The 17,299-nt window shown below is 39.5% G+C and overlaps 1 protein-coding gene across 5 annotated transcripts in view; it reads left to right on the top strand.

The window, feature by feature from the left end:
• slit2 (slit homolog 2 (Drosophila)) overlaps positions 1-17,299 on the top strand; it is a 98,519-nt gene that overhangs the window by 68,958 nt on the left and 12,262 nt on the right. For 3 of the 5 annotated variants that reach the window (XM_055221419.1, XM_055221415.1, XM_055221427.1), the window contains exons 12-26: positions 2,743-2,814; positions 2,964-3,107; positions 4,321-4,484; positions 5,084-5,107; positions 9,281-9,431; positions 9,572-9,646; positions 9,786-9,929; positions 10,945-11,088; positions 11,173-11,339; positions 11,450-11,582; positions 13,075-13,143; positions 14,126-14,197; positions 15,184-15,255; positions 15,358-15,429; positions 16,016-16,179. In XM_055221419.1, the coding sequence (XP_055077394.1) occupies positions 2,743-2,814; positions 2,964-3,107; positions 4,321-4,484; positions 5,084-5,107; positions 9,281-9,431; positions 9,572-9,646; positions 9,786-9,929; positions 10,945-11,088; positions 11,173-11,339; positions 11,450-11,582; positions 13,075-13,143; positions 14,126-14,197; positions 15,184-15,255; positions 15,358-15,429; positions 16,016-16,179 (1,667 nt within the window). The remainder of the gene's footprint in view (positions 1-2,742; positions 2,815-2,963; positions 3,108-4,320; positions 4,485-5,083; positions 5,108-9,280; positions 9,432-9,571; positions 9,647-9,785; positions 9,930-10,944; positions 11,089-11,172; positions 11,340-11,449; positions 11,583-13,074; positions 13,144-14,125; positions 14,198-15,183; positions 15,256-15,357; positions 15,430-16,015; positions 16,180-17,299) is intronic. The other 2 variants (XM_033967022.2, XM_033967015.2) reach the window with 1 other exon arrangement.

Here is a 17,299-nt window from a genome sequence, read left to right as displayed (position 1 = left end):
ATCTGTTTTAAAATGTGCTTAAAGAGTGAAAAGTAAAAGTATTTCACATGCGTTGTTAATTTATTAAAGTGTTAAATGCAGTGATATTGATTAAAATGACAGATATTTTGGTCAACAGTAGCAATACAAATCAGTTTCTTAATTTTTCTGATGAATTTTGTGTATTTTTGTTTGCTCGAAGCTGAAGCTTGAAAACTTTAGTCAGGATGTTACCACAAAAACATATGAAAAATATTTATTACTTTTCAGTCCTGTTCAAAAACGTAGTGGAGTAGAAAGTACAGATATCTGCTGTCAAATGTAGTGAAGTAAAAGTAAAAAGTATCCACTGTAAAATGTACTTATGTAAAGTACAGATACAGATAAATAGATACGATACTTTACTACTTGTACTGTACTTTGTTACCTTCCACCTCTGCTAAAATCTTAACCTTAAAACCATGTCACATTTCAAACCTTTGGCAACATTAAACGTTTTATTTTTGGTTTATACGTAACTAGATATTTACAGCTTTCATATAAAATCATATAAAATCCCTAACAACTTACATAAACAATTATTTATAGCACTGTAAAGAGGGAAAGAAGTTTTAAAAGGTCACTGTTTGGACTGAGGTCAAGCTGCTCTGCGTGTAACGGCGTATGAAGGTGGTTGGCTGCAGAAGTCTCGGAGGGATAGGGCATCGTCAAGTTATTTCACAACGGAGTTATATTAAGGCTCCGGTCCCGTCCAAAGTCAATAATTCATAAACGCTGACTTGCTGAATGGAGTCTTCTGCCACCTCATTACACATGCAGCACGGAGAGAATAGGACACACACATTCGCGCTGACACACCACCTCCGCGTATGGCTTTTACATTAAGACCCACTGTGTTAGGGCGATGCAAATGGGCCATCGATCGTACGTGTGTGTGTGTGTGAATGTTACGGTTAAATGATGCGTCCGCTGCTTGGGCTGTGTGTTTGCTAACCCCCATGTCTCCGAGGGACTCAGCATAATCGAATCGAAAGCCAATCGGAAACATATGTGTTAAGTACAGCGGTTGACTCAGCGTGAAGCGTAAAGATGGCTGATAGCGCCGCAGCAGACACGAACGCAGCCCCTAACCTGTTTGTGCATGGATTCTGATGTAAATGGTCATGTTTTTATGTTTTTTTTTTCCACGATTAAGTCACCCGAAGCGCTTCACATCAAGGAATCATTCACTTTTTCACACAGACAAAGGGTGAGGGGGGTTAAGTGTCTTGCTCAAGGACGGTATTCATCTGTGGGAGCTGGAATCGCACCGCCAACCTATACATTAGTGGATCTGACCGCTCTACCGATGACGCTTATGTCGAGAGAGCGAGATTCGAACCGCCAACCTTCAGATTAGACAAACACTTCCAACTGAGCTACTGTCACCCACGTATTTGTAGTTCCCTAGAAAAACAGTGCGCATTCCTCTGACGGCGGATTTATGAAGTTTTTATTTGGCTTTGACATTTAAATGAAACTTGTTCATAACTATTTATGCTTTATGTGCTGCATGTTGGCAGCGAGTCAGAGGCAATGTTTTCTCTGGTAATGTTTTATTGGGGCCTTTAAAGTACAGCCAAAAGGAAAAGAGGCTAGTGTTGTTCTGCATCAAAGACATATCAGTTTTATGTTTGCTTTTTGTATATTTTCGGACTTGACTTAAGTTTATGTTACGTTCAAGGGCAGTGGGATAAAACGGCTCTGACCATTTGGAGTTATCATTTTCAAACCCACATCCTGTTAAAACAAACGATTAATTTAGCTGTTTTATTTTTTTATGGCCGGAACCTAAAGTGAAGAAAATGTTAATTACTTTAATTAAGTGTTTTGATAAGAACATTTTGAACTGTTATTCCGTTATCCTTTCTTTGCTCCTCAGAATATGATTTAAGTGTGTCATGACTGAGATGATGGTATTTCATACGCTCTTTAGGCATAGTACTCACTGAAATCTTTATGCAGGGTTTATTTGTATAACACAAGTCGTGCACAAAGTAATTCAAAGTGCTTTACAGTATAAGAAAGACATTTAAATCACAGTACAGTGGTCCGTCATTTATCGCGGGGGTTACGTTCTAAAAGTAGGCGAAAAACGCAAAGTATCAGCTTTATTTTTTTACAATTATTATACATGTTTTTTGCTGTAAAACCCCTCACCACACACTTTATACACTTTTCTCACACAGGCATTCACATTTTCTCACATTTCTCTCTTGTTTAATTAATTAATAGTGACTTTCGTGTATTTCACAGTTCCTCTGACCGTGCCTCTTCGTCCTGGTGCTTCTCCGCTGTAGTGTCGATTGAACATTTATGTAAAGTCCCTTAGCCAATCAGGATGCAGAACGCAATAGACGTTCATACTCTGTAAAAAAGCATGTAAAATTGCACTAAAAAAATCCGCAAAACAGCGAGACCGCGAAAGGTGAACTGCGATATAGCGAGGGACAACTGTACAAACAAATCAAAACATAAATAAATCATCATAAAATTAACATTAAAAGAGAAAAGTGCAGAATAAACCCCTTTCAGTCATATGCACAGCTAAACAGATCCGTTTTGAGCCTGGATTTAAACATTGTCAGAGCAGAGGCCTGTCTCATATCTTCACGAAAACTGTTCCATTAAACGTCTTGGCAGTTTCAAACACAATAACAGGAACTGCTTTTATTAAATGTGATTTTCCGCATAAGTAACATTCCAACTTTAACTGTTTTGTAGCGTGCTGTATGGGAACAAGATCACGGAGATCTCCAAAGGCCTGTTTGAGGGTCTGTTCTCTCTGCAGCTGTTGTAAGTCCATTTCATCATTATTCACTTAAAACTCATGTTGGCGTGGGGAGATTGTGACTGAGCCGTCGCCGCTGACCTGTAACACTGGAAATGCTGGTCTAATCACGATAAGAGGATAAGGCGTGTCTTCATTTCTCCGTGTCTTGCAGGTTACTGAATGCTAATAAGATCGCTTGTCTGAGAGTAGATGCATTTCAGGACCTCCACAACCTCAATCTGCTCTCACTGTACGACAACAAGCTGCAGACCATCGCCAAGGGAACGTTCTCATCACTGCGGGCGATACAAACTCTGTACGCACACATACACTCACACTGAGCTCACACCACTGCCAGGCTGAGGGGGGAACAGGAGGGTTCTGACGATTTCACTAAACAGGTTACGCTATAGAGATGTTTATCCCCCGTGACAGATAATAATTTAGATGTGCTGTGCATCCAAGACTCTGGATACACAATATACACAGCATTTTATCATAGTAAAAGTTAAAATGATCAAATTATCAATACATTAACGGTCCCATATTACACAAAATAGACTCTTGTGAGCTTTAAGTCATGGTATAATGTTGTTACCTCATCAAAAACATATCCAAAGTTGTGTTTTGTATCATTCACACATGTTTGAATAATCCTGCATTATTAGTCTGCATCACCAAAGCTCAAAATGCTCAGTTCCACCTTGTGATGTCATCTAGTGGTAGTTTTTAACAGCTCTTTTTACCTTTAGTTCAGTAGAGATTGGCAGTTGCGGGGCTGAAATGATCCAAATGATTCTAGTGAAGGTGTGTGGAGTTTAAAAACACAGTGGAGCATAAAACAAAACTCCAGGTGACGTTATCAGATAAGAAAATAGTGTAAAATGAGCCCTTTCATTACGACACGTTATCACACGTGTAAGTGTTTTGACGGCACAAGAGGCATAATATTGACTTTACTTTTTTTCCTAACATATTATTTTATCCAAATAAACTAGTAAAAGCAGACCTATTCTGCAAAATCGACTTTTCAGAGCTTGTTTTTAGTAGTTTCCATTTCTCGTTTATCCTCTCAAAGTTGTTTTTGGAGTGATTCGTGCATGTTTGTTCAGTGTTTAATTGCTTGTTTTTGAGACGCCATTTTGATGATCAATACCCATTTTCACCATCACCGGCACACGCCCACTGCTCTGTACTAACTTCATTCTTCAATTTGTTTCTTTTATTAAGTCGTTTTAGATCATTATTGCAATTTAAAATGTCAAATTATAACACAGAGATAATAAATTATAACTATAGCAGACACAAGCACAATACGTCTTCCTTAAATGCACTATTGTCTGTTTTATATCAATTTCAAGCCCAAAATAGAGTTTTAGGGCCTTCAAAGAAACATTTTATCAAAAAAATAATCAATTCAGCCATTTTGTATTGCTCCAGCCCTAACAGTTTGTATCCAAGCTATTGTTATTCTCACCACATTTGTCCGAGCACTTATCTCTGTGTGTTTGTCCTTTGAAAACGCGTAGCCACTTAGCCCAGAACCCCTTCATCTGTGACTGCCATCTGAAGTGGCTGGCCGACTACCTCCAAGACAACCCCATAGAGACCAGTGGAGCGCGCTGCACCAGCCCACGCCGACTCGCCAACAAACGCATTGGGCAGATCAAAAGCAAGAAATTCCGCTGCTCAGGTAAGAAAAAAAAAGTACCATATTTAAATGACAGAGTGTCCTATTCTCTTTCACTTTCTGTGTGTTCCTGGTGGGATTTTCCCTTAAATATCCAGTAACCTGAACTCAAACTGTTCTTAAAGGTCCTGTATTACACAAAATCGAGTTTTGTGAACTTTTAGCTGTATTACAATGTTGTTACCTCGTCAAAAACATACCCAGAGTTGTGTTTTGTTGCTTTTGCACACGTTTGGGTAACCCTTTATTGTTGGTCTGTCTATTTCCAAAGCTCAAAATGCTCCGTTCCACCTTGTGATGTCATGAAGTTTCAAGTTAACAGCTCCTTTTACCTTTAGTTCAGTGGAGATTGGCAATTGTATGGCTGAAATTATATACTTCCTGTATCACCACGTGACATCACAAAGTGCAACAGAGTGTTTTCTGTTTGAGAATAGCACTGCAGAGGTTGTGTGTTCAATATGTGTGACAAAAACAAAACACAACTCCACAACATTACAACAAAGATCAGAAAACAGTTTAATACGGGCCCTTTAAGCTCAGACCTTTAGTCCCTTTTTATTGATGTGCTCTGTCTCTGTGTCTGTCTCCGTCTCTGTTAGCGAGAGAACAGTATTTCATCCCAGGTACCGTACATAAAGCAGCATGTGTGTGTGCGTGTGTGTGTATGGGTCTTGGCTGCACACGCTTGACACAGAGAGACACGGTGCGATTACAAACACAACCACAGAAACTATATTTACTTTTGCACAAACGCTGTCAGGGTAAATTGAAATAAACTTGTTCGTGGGACCTGTACTGGACACACTTTGACAGCTTTTGTGCGTTTGTTATGAACCTTATATCACCACAGTCACTGTCAACACCTCACTGACACTAACAGGGAAAATATTACAGCGACAAAGTGCGTTAAGCAGTGGTGGATAATTGTTACTTAAGTAAAAGTGCAGATACAGAGGTAAAAAGTTACTCGAGTAAACGTATCACATGAAAAAAAATACTTAAAAATGTACTTTAAGAGTAAAAAGTGAAAGTGTTGTTCATTTGTTGTTCAAATTTAGTGATATTGATTCAAAAATAACAGCCAGTACGAATCAATTTCTCAATTTTTCTCTTGAATTTTGTGTATTTATTTTGTTAGCTCGAACTCAAAAACTTTAGTCGGGATGTTACCACGAATATAGTAAAAATAACCTGTTAAATCATATGAAAAGTACTGTTTACTTTTCAATCCAGTTCAAAGAAGTAGTGGAATATAAAGTACAGATACAGCTCTCAAATGTAGTGAAGTAAAAGTAAAAAGTATCCACTGTAAAATGTAGTACAGATACCTAAAAAGCACTGTACTTTACTACTTGTACTTCATTACTTTCCACCGCTGCATTTAACCTGCAGTCATTTTCACTTTTAGCTCACGTAATGATGGCTAATGTTTGAGCGTGTGTCCGTGAGCATCTGTGTGCACACCACATCAAAAGGTCACACAGTTTGGTGGCCCAGGGGGGTGCTGGGAAATATGTAAATCACAAACGCATATGAGATGAGCGGAGGGCTAACGGCAGTCATTACCACAGCATCACACGGTAGCACCAGTGTAGTCATTAACTGTGAAGCGCTCCCCGGGCACCAGCCGTTCAAAGCGCACATACCACATACAGGGCAAAGCTGAATAATTTAGGAACAGTTGTGGTTGAAAAGTTGAATAAACACGATCCATTCCCCGGTACAACCTTGGTATTGCCCCTAAAGATCAATGCGTCTCAAATCCAGCAGTTTAATATGCATTGTGTAGTCTTATTTCACGCTGTTTTATTCCAGATCCAATTTCAGTTTGAACAACTCAACTCGCGGGAGATTCATTTCTGGTTTTATCTCGACAAGCGCTTCTTTGATTGATGCCAAAGGGAGCAACAAACGAAATCACATTTTTGCACTAAACACACCACTTTTATTTATGATTCCTTTATCTGCTCGGCTGTCAGCGCAAACACAAATCTAAATCAACCCGCTATCCACCGCTATGTGCTCGTTGATTGAAGCCATCTGACAAATGTTATGTCACGTCAAATCTCACTGTTCACAAACCATTACTTCCTGAAGTAATCACCGATAAAGCAGCTATTTAAAAAAAAAAAAAAAAAAAACAGCTTTTATAATAAACACAGCAATTCCCTTCTTCTCTTTCTGACTGCCTACTGCCTCACACACTCAGGAGTACACCAACACGTGGGCTGTAAGTAACACACACACACTGAAATCTGACATATCCTTCACTTCCTGGATCCTGCCCTTTGACCTTTACGACGTTGATCCCTTCGTCTGACCATTCCTCTTGTTTACGATCAGATAAAGTGCCTTACACAACAGTTCAGTTTTTTCTGTGTACTGTTTTCGCTATGGGTGTGTGTGTTCAGTTGTTTACCGGTTTCCCATAATTCCTGGCTTCTCTTGAGTGCCGCTGTAGCTCTCCTCCCTCGTTTTATACTAACTGCTGTTTCTGCTCCAGACTCCAAGCCCAATCGCTCCATATAACCTGTTTTTCCCTACGGCTCCAACCTGGTTTGCTCCCTCTGCTCTATACCGGATCCATATCTGTTTAACCTTTCCCAGTGCTATTTTGATCTTCCCAATACATTTCATCCCAGTAGAGCTCAACGGCGGATAAGGAATTCTCCATTCGTGGCTAATTCAAATGTTGTTTAAAGGTCCTATATTACACAAAACTGACTCTTGTGAGCTTTAAGACATGGTATAATGTTGTTACCTCATCAAAAACACACCTGGAGTTGTGTTTTGTTTCATTCACACATGTTTGACTAATCCTTTATTATTAGTCTCTCTATTTCTTCAAAGCTCAAAATGCTCCGTTCCACCTTGTGATGTCACAAAGAGGTAGTTTTCACGTTAACAGCTCCCTTTTACCTTAAGTTCCGTAGAAATTGGCAGCTCCAGGACTGAAATGATCCAAATTGTTCTGATGAAAGTGTATGGAGTTTTAAAACACAGTTGAGCACTTCCTGTATTACCACATGATGACATCACAAGGTGGAACGGAGTGTTTTCAGTTTAAAAGTAGAACTCAAAAGCCTAAATATGCAAGATTTGTGTGTTAAACATGTGTGCATGAAACAAAACGCAACTCCAGGTCTGTTTTTGATGAGGAAACAACAGAAAATAGCCGAATATGAGCACTTTAAGTTTAAAAGCATGACTGATATTATTACACTGAATGCAAAAATGTACCTCCGTCATCCTTTTTATATTGAATTAATTTGTGGGAAAGATTCATTCCACAGTTGAGCTCCAATTTAATCTTGTTTTTTAAGCCAATACACCTAGCTTCGAAGGTGTACTCCACTTTAGGTGCATACTAGTTGGAAGAATAACTACGCACATATAGCACACAGTATATATTCTTATAGCACAACAAAAACAGCTCAGTTCTGCATCCTAAAGTAAATTACATAGTGTTTATGGGATATGTATTAAGACTAGGGATGCACCGATCCTGCTTTTTCAGTTTCGAAACCGATACTGACACTATGGCTTTATCGATTCCCAATATTAACCAATACCAGTGCAGAAAACAGCATTTATTTCATTCAAACTAAAATAACATAAGCTCAAACTGATATAAAGGTCTTATGTAGCTGTTAATTATCTGTTGAGTAACTACAGAACAGCTTTGTGTAAATAAAAAGTCAAACCTTTCTAACCTGAACCGATATTTGGATTATTTCAGTATCGGATCGGTGCATCCCTAATTGAAACTCGACCTATATAAGAGGCATTACAAACATTAAAGACCTGAGTTTACACTGGAAGTAGCTTTGGTCATTGGTCTCCTGTTTTTTTCCTGACTTCCATCACTAATCTCCCCCCTCTGTCCTCTCAGTGTGTGCTCTTCTCCTGTCCTCCGCCCTGCCCCACCCCTGTGTCCCAGCGGAGGAGCAGCCGGTCAGCAGGTTGTTCCTTTGTGCTTGATCTAACCATGTGGCTGCAGGGTCCTATAGTGGAACATGGTTCTGTCAAGCACCATGGAACGGCCCTGCCAAGCCTGCAGCATGGCCAAGACACAAGAGACAGCAGCCTCCTCCTCCTCTTCTTCCTCCTCCTCTTCCTCCTCCTCCTCTTCTCTAACCCTCCAGCTTTCTCTTATGTGTGTAGTGGATCTTTGCTTTGGTCTTGTCTTTTTTGCCTGTCTCCTAAGCAGTTTGTTTTGTGGTGTTCGCTAACAATTAGAAAACTTTTCCCTGTGAATGTTTTAATTAAGGTTGAAATTGAATTAGTGGCCTGCTTAAATACAGTGCACTTTTGTACCCTTTTCAACAAATACAAGCTTTTAGAGAGAAAAACATCAGTAAAAATTGTGTTGGTGGTGTTATAATGGCCTTAATATGATGAGTAGAACATCATAGTAGTAAAACTTAAAGAGCAAGTACTTTTACAATACTTTTTCATGCCAATAAAATGCACATTATCTGGTTTATGGGAGTACTTGAAAAAGCAGTACTTGAATTATACATTTAGCGGTTATAATTTTAAAACCTCTGGGAGTACTTTTTCCACCTCTGCTTCATAAGTGAGGTTCATAAACGAGGAATTCAGCAATAAAAACTGGTTTGAATAAAATGTTCCAGTTGTCAGTCCTAAGTCAAACAAATCAACACTTGTGCAAGATCTCCAAAGTATTGTATCGTATCATATTTTTCTCTCCGCTGATTCAGAGCGACATTTCCAAAACAAAGGAACGTATAGATTCTTTTGTGAATGTTTTGCTGACTGTGCGTTGACTCTAGGTACAGAGGATTATCGCAGTAAACTCGGGGGAGACTGCTTCGCCGACTTGGCCTGCCCTGAAAAGTGCCGCTGCGAGGGCACGACGGTCGACTGCTCCAACCAAAAACTCACGAAAATACCCGACCACATCCCTCAATACACCGCTGAACTGTGAGTCACGCACCGGCCCGTCTAGCAGTACAAAGCCAATCCGCGTGTGGTACATAGAACAAACAGCAGATGGCTTTTATCTTATGCCTTCTATGTTACCCTCTCTCTTTGTCTCCAACCGGCTTCTTCTATTCTTATAGGCGGCTGAACAACAATGAATTCTCTGTGCTGGAGGCGACGGGGATCTTCAAAAAGTTGCCTCACCTGCGAAAGATGTGAGTCAGACTGGTATTGTGAAAATAGCAGGGCGCTTACAAAGTCACTCTGCGGTCGCGCTTTGTAGATAGTGTGTTTTTTACTGATAGCATATTTGTACATGGGTTTTTTTTTTGTTTGTTTTTTTCATTGTTGCAGTAACCTGAGCAATAACCGCATCACAGACATCGAGGAGGGGACGTTTGAAGGGGCCGCCGGGGTCAATGAGCTCATCCTGACCTCCAACAGGCTGGAGAATATACACCACCGTATGCTGAAGGGACTGGGCGGACTGCGGACGCTGTAAGCACCACGCGCACATGCATATACTTAGACGAGAGCTTTGTTTGGTAACAGGTGATGACTTTAAAACACATCACTGTGCAGTCTATGAAAAAGGAGGTTGCCCATTGCCATCTGTTAGGAGAGAAAAACACTGTATGAAATTAGGGACTACTTCATTTCTGACTTGTTTGTTAATCATTGATACTGGAAAATTTAACATTTAACACAAGATCACAAGTCTAAGGACCAAAACTGAGATGGGAAAAAGGGCTTTTGGTTGTTTTGCTTCACTAAAATTTTATATATTTCAAGGACAAGCAAAATTGGATGCTTTGGTGCCACAAAAACAATTTAATAATCTGGCAACCAACTTTTATACTCACACCTGCGCCTGTTTTTAATGTTTTAAACTGACTTATATACTTAATTTAATACACGTAATCCCTTAGTCATCCAGGTTTGACCCATAATAAAAGAAAAAAAAGTTTCAGTGCAGTTAGCTCCTCCCTTCAGATAGCTAAAAGGCAGTGTCCAACATCTTCACTCCTACAACTTTTTATCTAGTTGACAGACTTGAATTTTCTTTTACTATTAAGATAAATCATTAAATAAATGAATACATAATTTAATAAATAAATAAATACATAAATGATTAAATGAATGAATAAATATATAATCAAATAAATAATTATATAATTAAATAAATGAATAAATAAATAATTAAATACATAAATAATAAAATAAAGCCTCAAGAAAACAGAAAAATACACAAATATATAATCAAATAAATACATAAATGAATAAATAATGAATTAAATAAATAATGAATCAAATAAATAAATAAATAATTAAATAAATAAATTAAAAAAATAGCTCATCAAATACGTGTGCAGCATTCAGAATAAAACACTGTGAGACCGTCCGTCCAGCGCCCATTCAAACATACGAGCATGCATAATTCATACTCTGACCATTATCATAATCAACACCTGTGAATGTGCCGTACATTTTGAGTTTGCGTTTCTGTTTCAAGGATGCTGAGGAGCAACCGCATCAGCTGTGTCAGTAACAGCAGTTTTGTGGGGTTAAGCTCGGTGCGCCTGCTGTCTTTATATGACAACCAGATCACCTCTATGAACCCGGGAGCCTTCGACACACTCCACTCACTGTCAACCCTGTGAGTAAATGCGCTCAAGCTCGTTACCTGGACATATGCTAGCTAAACTAATGCAAAATGCTTTAATAAACGTTTTTTTTACAGGAATCTTCTGGCCAATCCGTTCAATTGTAACTGCCACTTGGCCTGGCTTGGTGATTGGCTGAGACGGAAACGCATCGTCACCGGGAACCCACGCTGTCAGAACCCCTACTTCCTGAAGGAGATCCCAATTCAGGATGTTGCAGTCCAGGACTTTGCATGTGAAGATGGTATGACCCTCACTTAAAGTCTAATCATAATCAGATATAACATTCATTTTATTTACACGAAGCTAGTCCCAAGTTCGTATCAAGAATCGCTTTTTCCTTGTCGTCTTTAGGTAATGATGAGAACAGCTGCTCTCCTGTGCTGAGGTGTCCCGCTGAGTGTTCCTGCTTGGACACTGTGGTGCGCTGTAGCAACAAAGGCCTCACTACGCTGCCAAAAGGACTGCCCAAGGAGACCACGGAGCTGTGAGGACCTTGATAATATAATACTCAACATACACAGCCTGGCCAAAAAAATAGTCGCCACCAAAAAAAAAAAAAAAAGGTCACACACTTTAATATTTGGTTGGACGGCCTTTTTGATGTGGCATTGTTTCGATTTCGCTTTTGCAACGTCACAAGATTTATTTCCATCCAGTGTTGCATTAATTTCTCACCAAGTTGTTGCACTGATGATGGTCGAGTCTGACGCTGCACAAAGCTTCTCCAGCTCATCCCAAAGATTCTCAATGGGGTTAAGGTCTGGACTCTGTGGTGGACAATCCATGTGTGAAAATGACGTCTCATGCTCCTGATCCACTCTGTCACAATTTGAGCCCGATGAATCCTGGCATTGTCATCTTGGAATACGCCCGTGTCGTCAGGGAAGAACAAATCCAATGATGGAATAACCTGGTCATTCAGTATATTCAGGTGTCAGCTGACCTCATTCTGCTGAATCTAGACCGGACCAACTGCAGCAACTACAACATATTTGTTTAGTTAAATCCTGGTGGCAACTTGTTGTTTTTTTTTTTTTTGGCCAGGCAGTGTACCATTCTTAAAGTGGCCATATTACGCTATTTTCTGATCTATGTTCTAATGCTGTTTCCTCATCACAAACAGACCTGGAGCTGTGTTTTATTTCATTCAAACCCTGCATATTTAGGCTGAGTTCTTCTCTCAAACAGAAAACACGATGTTATGGAGTAATACAGGAAGTGCATACATCTTGGAATTGCCAATCTTTACGCTGTTAACTTGAAAACTACCGCTTCATGACATCACTAGGTGGATTGGAGCATTCTGAGCTTTGGAGATGTAGACAGACTAGTAATAAAGGATTACTCAATGTGTGAATGAAACAAAACACAACTCCGGGTATGTTTTTGAGAAGGTAAAAGCATTAAAACATGTCTAAAAACTCACAATAGTCAATTTTGCGTAATATAGGACCTCTAAAAATCTCTCACTTTCAGAGACATGTAGCAGTCATCACCGTATTATGTTTTGTCTGTAGCTGAGAAAATAAATCTTTGATCTTAATTAGTTTACAAGAGCGCTCACTCAGTCGTCGTACATTTGCACAGACAGGTAGACACTCGAGTGACTCATTGAGTGCCTTTATTGGAGAAGCCCATCACAGGAACAATTACTTCAGAGCCGAATGATCGCTTTGAATGGAACATGAGATATAGCCACGAGGAATCCTATTAATTCACCAGATGATGCGTTTCTCAAATATTAACAGAGACTTCATTTATTTAGTAGATTCACTGCAACCGTCCCAGTCACGTGTTACTGTGTTGTTTTTCCTGTGAGGGTATTAAATATTAAACTCAACAGTTTATTATAGCTCTTGCAGTACTGATTGCTCATGTGTTAGTGATGAGCTGCTCCCTTGTGGCTCAGTAACTTAATTTTCTGCCTCTTTCCTCATCTCTCATTTGCTTCCTGTTGTTTTATTTATCTTTTTCAGATATCTGGACGGTAACCACTTCACTCAGGTGCCCGCAGAGCTCTCAAATTACAAGCATCTAACGCTAATGTAAGTATATCTGATAGAGAACTGTGATGACAAACGAGACACACATGTATTTTATCAATTAAATACTTCACTTAACTACATTTTACAGTGGATACTTGTTACTTTTACTTCACTACATTTGAGAGCAGGATCTGTACTTTCTACTCTACTACATTTTTTAACAGGATTGAAAAGTAAAAAGCACTTTTCATATGATTTGAGAGGTTATTTTTGTTATGTTTGCGGTAACATCTTGACTAAAGTTTTCGAGTTCAAGCTTCAGCTTCGAGGAAACAAAAAAAAAATACACAGAATTCATAAGAAAAATTAAGACATTGATTCGTATTGTTACTGTTGACCAAAATATGTATCATTTTAATCAATATCCCTACATTTAACACTTTAACAAATGAACAACTTGTGTGAAATACTTTTACTTTTTACTCTTAAACTGCATTTTTAAACAGGTACTTAAATACTTTTACTTATGTAGATTTTTGCATGTGATACTTTTACTTCTACCTCTGTATCTAAGTATCAAAAATGAATACTTCCTCCATCACTGATCAAGAGGAATATCTGACGAAAATACAGTTTGCTAATAACAACAGAGCTTCATGTTTACAAATTTACACGCTAAATTACACAGGTGGTCTGATGCAACACGCGGTAACGCAGTGTGAAGGTCAACAAGCCTTTGTGTAGCCTTTTCTGATTCACAAAGTATTCGTCGTGTCGGGTTCACTGTTACTGTCAATGAATACTGAGCTAAACGATATGAACATCAATTTTAAATCAGTTCAAATGAATCGTTTTGCTTGACTGTGGAGAAACACTGTTCTAACCCGTCTGCACCTTGTACTTCATGTCTCGACTGGCTGAGCTGGGTTTGTATGCAACGCGTGGAGAATGTGACTTGAACATACGGCGCTAGAAGACCTGCACTGTACTGTCTGTGGTGTTTGCTAATGCATGTGTTTGATATATTTGTTTTTCTTTCCAGCGATTTGAGTAACAACCAGATCAGCACGTTGTCCAACCACAGCCTCAGTAACATGTCCGAGCTGCTTACGCTGTGAGTGACGCCTCTGAAATGACCACTTTGCCTTTTGTTTTTAACGTTTATCAAAATACAACTAATGGATCGGCTAAATATACAGTATGTACGTGTCGCTGGCATAAATAGTGGTGTGTTTTGGGTTCAACAGCAGTTAAATGGGTTCAACATTTGGGTTCAACAGCAGTTAAATGGTCTCATAAAGTTGCTCTAAAAATAATTAAGGGTTGTCACCATAGACTGTTTATATAAATGGACATAGTTAACCTGCTTGGCGCTGCGTTCCAGAAAGGAAGAGAGCATAGGCGCACTTCCGGCTCCATCGGCTCTGGCTCCAATTCACTTTCTATTGAAAAAACGTTGCCCCTCTCTCTGTAACTGCTGCTGTCAGACTCATTATTTTGATCTTAAACTGTTCGTATTAACCCGCTCTACATGATCCTGGTGTTATTATTGAGTTATTTTGTCAGTAAATCGAGATATGAACATTAATAACAGATATATCAGACAAATTTCCCCATCGTCGCTCTCTTTAGCCTCGCTCCGGATTGGCTCTTTAGTTTCTCTAATAGTCATGGCTCCAAATTTGTCCGTATAACTGCTCTAGCCTCGATGAGCTTCATTTAACTGGAGCTGAACGCTGTGGGTGACGTCACGCTCACTTAGTCCACTTCTTTTCTGCAGTCTATGGTTTTTTACTGTACAAATAAACAGGCACCAGAATTAGCCAGTGCTATTCCCCTCTGCTAATTGCTTCTGCGGGTGTGTGGAAGTTAGAAGGCTCAAGTTTGGAGAAAATCTGAAAATGAAAGGAGCCTCTATGTTGAACCTAAAAACGGCTTATCGTAAATACATTCTATGTTTGGTGCAACATACTGTGGCTGGTTTGTCTAATTTGCAAAATAATCACCGTGACACACTAAAACATCCTTTCAATGCCTGTATTTTAAGATATGTGCTGGGGGTGTGCTTTATGTTAACATGTTTATTTTGTATGTGTGAAGCATCCTGAGCTACAATCGGCTGCGGTGCATCCCGGTGAGAGCGTTTGATGGACTCAAGTCTCTGCGTCTGCTGTGAGTATCTGCCGATAAGTGAGGGAGCTGTGCCACTGATTCCAACATTCGACTGTTTCTACATTTCCTGCTCTTTACTCTGCTCCCGGTGCGATTTCATAGGTCTCTCCATGGCAACGACATATCACTGATACCAGAGGGAGCCTTCAAAGACCTCTCATCACTCTCTCACCTGTGAGTGCACACATGTGTATATATTATCACTGTCACTCAAGTGCCTGCTTTTTAACCTGTAGGTCACGCGCTAGATCGAAAAAGCACATTACCATCATAAAGGTCTATTTACTGAGAAATTCCAGAAATAAGTATGTGCTATAAGTGTGTAAGTGCCATAGTCGCTTAGCAACAAATGCATACGACTTACACATGAGGATGCACAGAAGTGTACAGCAGTGTAATTTCTATAAACAGATGACAATTTGCAACAAAACTGAACCCCATTTGTACTGTGCTAAATAAAAGCTTCAAAGATTGTGACAGTGTTTGAAGTCAGATCAGCACCATGGATAGGGCCACAATGCGTCACTTATCTTTTGCTTTTTCAGCTTTTAAAGTGAGAACACTGCCTGCTATGAATCATAATAAAATTCCCCTCATCTTCATATTTAATTTGGCAGTGATCTACTATGCAGTCCGCTTGTATTCATTCTCTGACAGATTGTTCATTGTTGTGGAGCTTAAGATTAACGGTGCAACAAATACAGTTACACAAAAGTGGCTTGTGTTTATGTTAAGTGTGTGTTTGCTTTGTTGTTGTCAGGGCTCTGGGGGCCAACCCTCTGCACTGTGACTGTCACCTGCAGTGGTTGTCTGACTGGGTGAAGAGCGGCTACAAAGAGCCAGGCATCGCGCGCTGTGCAGGACCTGGAGACATGACCGACAAACTGCTCCTGACCACTCCCTCCAAGAAGTTCACCTGCACAGGTACATAGTCACAGAAGCAACCTGCTGAGGACTCCTAGAGGAGACCACAAGTTGCCATATATTATTTTTAAATATGTGTAGTGTTATTTTGGCTTTCTGCATTTGACTATTGCACCTAAATAAGGTTAAAGAAGACCTATTGTGCTTGTACGCGCTCTATAATATAATCTCTGACATCTGTGAATCATGTTATAATCTGACATCTCAAAAAATTGCAATATTCATTTAAAATAACTTAGAACTTAACTTAGAAAACTGCGGTGCCCAATGGGAACTTCATCACAACAAAGAGTCAGCACCTCCGATGGATAGCTGCACATCACACTAGCGAGTAGCAGATTTTTTTTTGTTATTTGTACCAAAATTACTACCCAACCCTGCCAAATCCTGCGTGTATCACTGATTAAGAAAATAAAGCTTGAGTAACAAAGTAAGTAGAGAGCAGTGGGCGTGTGAAAATGGGGATTGATCAGCAATATGGCGTCTTGAAAATTAGCGATTAAAGATTAAAAAACATGCACAAATCACTCCAAAAACAACTTTAGGTGAGTAAATAGAAAAGTCGATTTTGCATAATAGGTCTCCTTTAACACATGATTATGGACATTTGACTGAAACCTATTTTTAACCTAACGTGATGCACTGTAGAAGTCCCGGGGCCTTGTGGTTTTCTGGTGCCAGGTAAAGTAGTTTATCAAATCTACCTGTTGAGTCGTGGTTCCTCCTGAAGACCAGTCCCAGTGCTTTGAATCCAATGAGCCTAAAACCAACTGAGCCTTTCCCTTTTCACTCCTCATGTTTTTTACCCAGAGTCCTTTTGTACATGCCATGCTCCTACAAAACTCTCACAGCATTGTATATTTAAAGGTGGACTTTGTAGCTTTTTTATTAGGGTGAGGGTCTACCATAACATCTACTAAAGTTATTGCTTCGCCTGGAATGTTTCGCAGTAGGACATTAAACTGGTCTGTTTTGGATGTATTCAAGTAACGTGAGCTCAGTGTTTGTCCACTGATCTGAAGGTTGGGAGTTCGAATCCCGCTCTGGACATAAAACATCATTGGTAGAGAGATCAGATCTACTGATTTACAAGTTGGCGGTGCGATTCTAGCTCTTACAG

This window comes from Periophthalmus magnuspinnatus, chromosome 1 (assembly GCF_009829125.3).
Source record: "Periophthalmus magnuspinnatus isolate fPerMag1 chromosome 1, fPerMag1.2.pri, whole genome shotgun sequence".
NCBI lineage: Eukaryota > Metazoa > Chordata > Actinopteri > Gobiiformes > Gobiidae > Periophthalmus > Periophthalmus magnuspinnatus.
The sequence above is the reverse complement of the archived record's forward strand: the minus strand, read 5'-3'. Positions and strand labels throughout refer to the sequence as shown.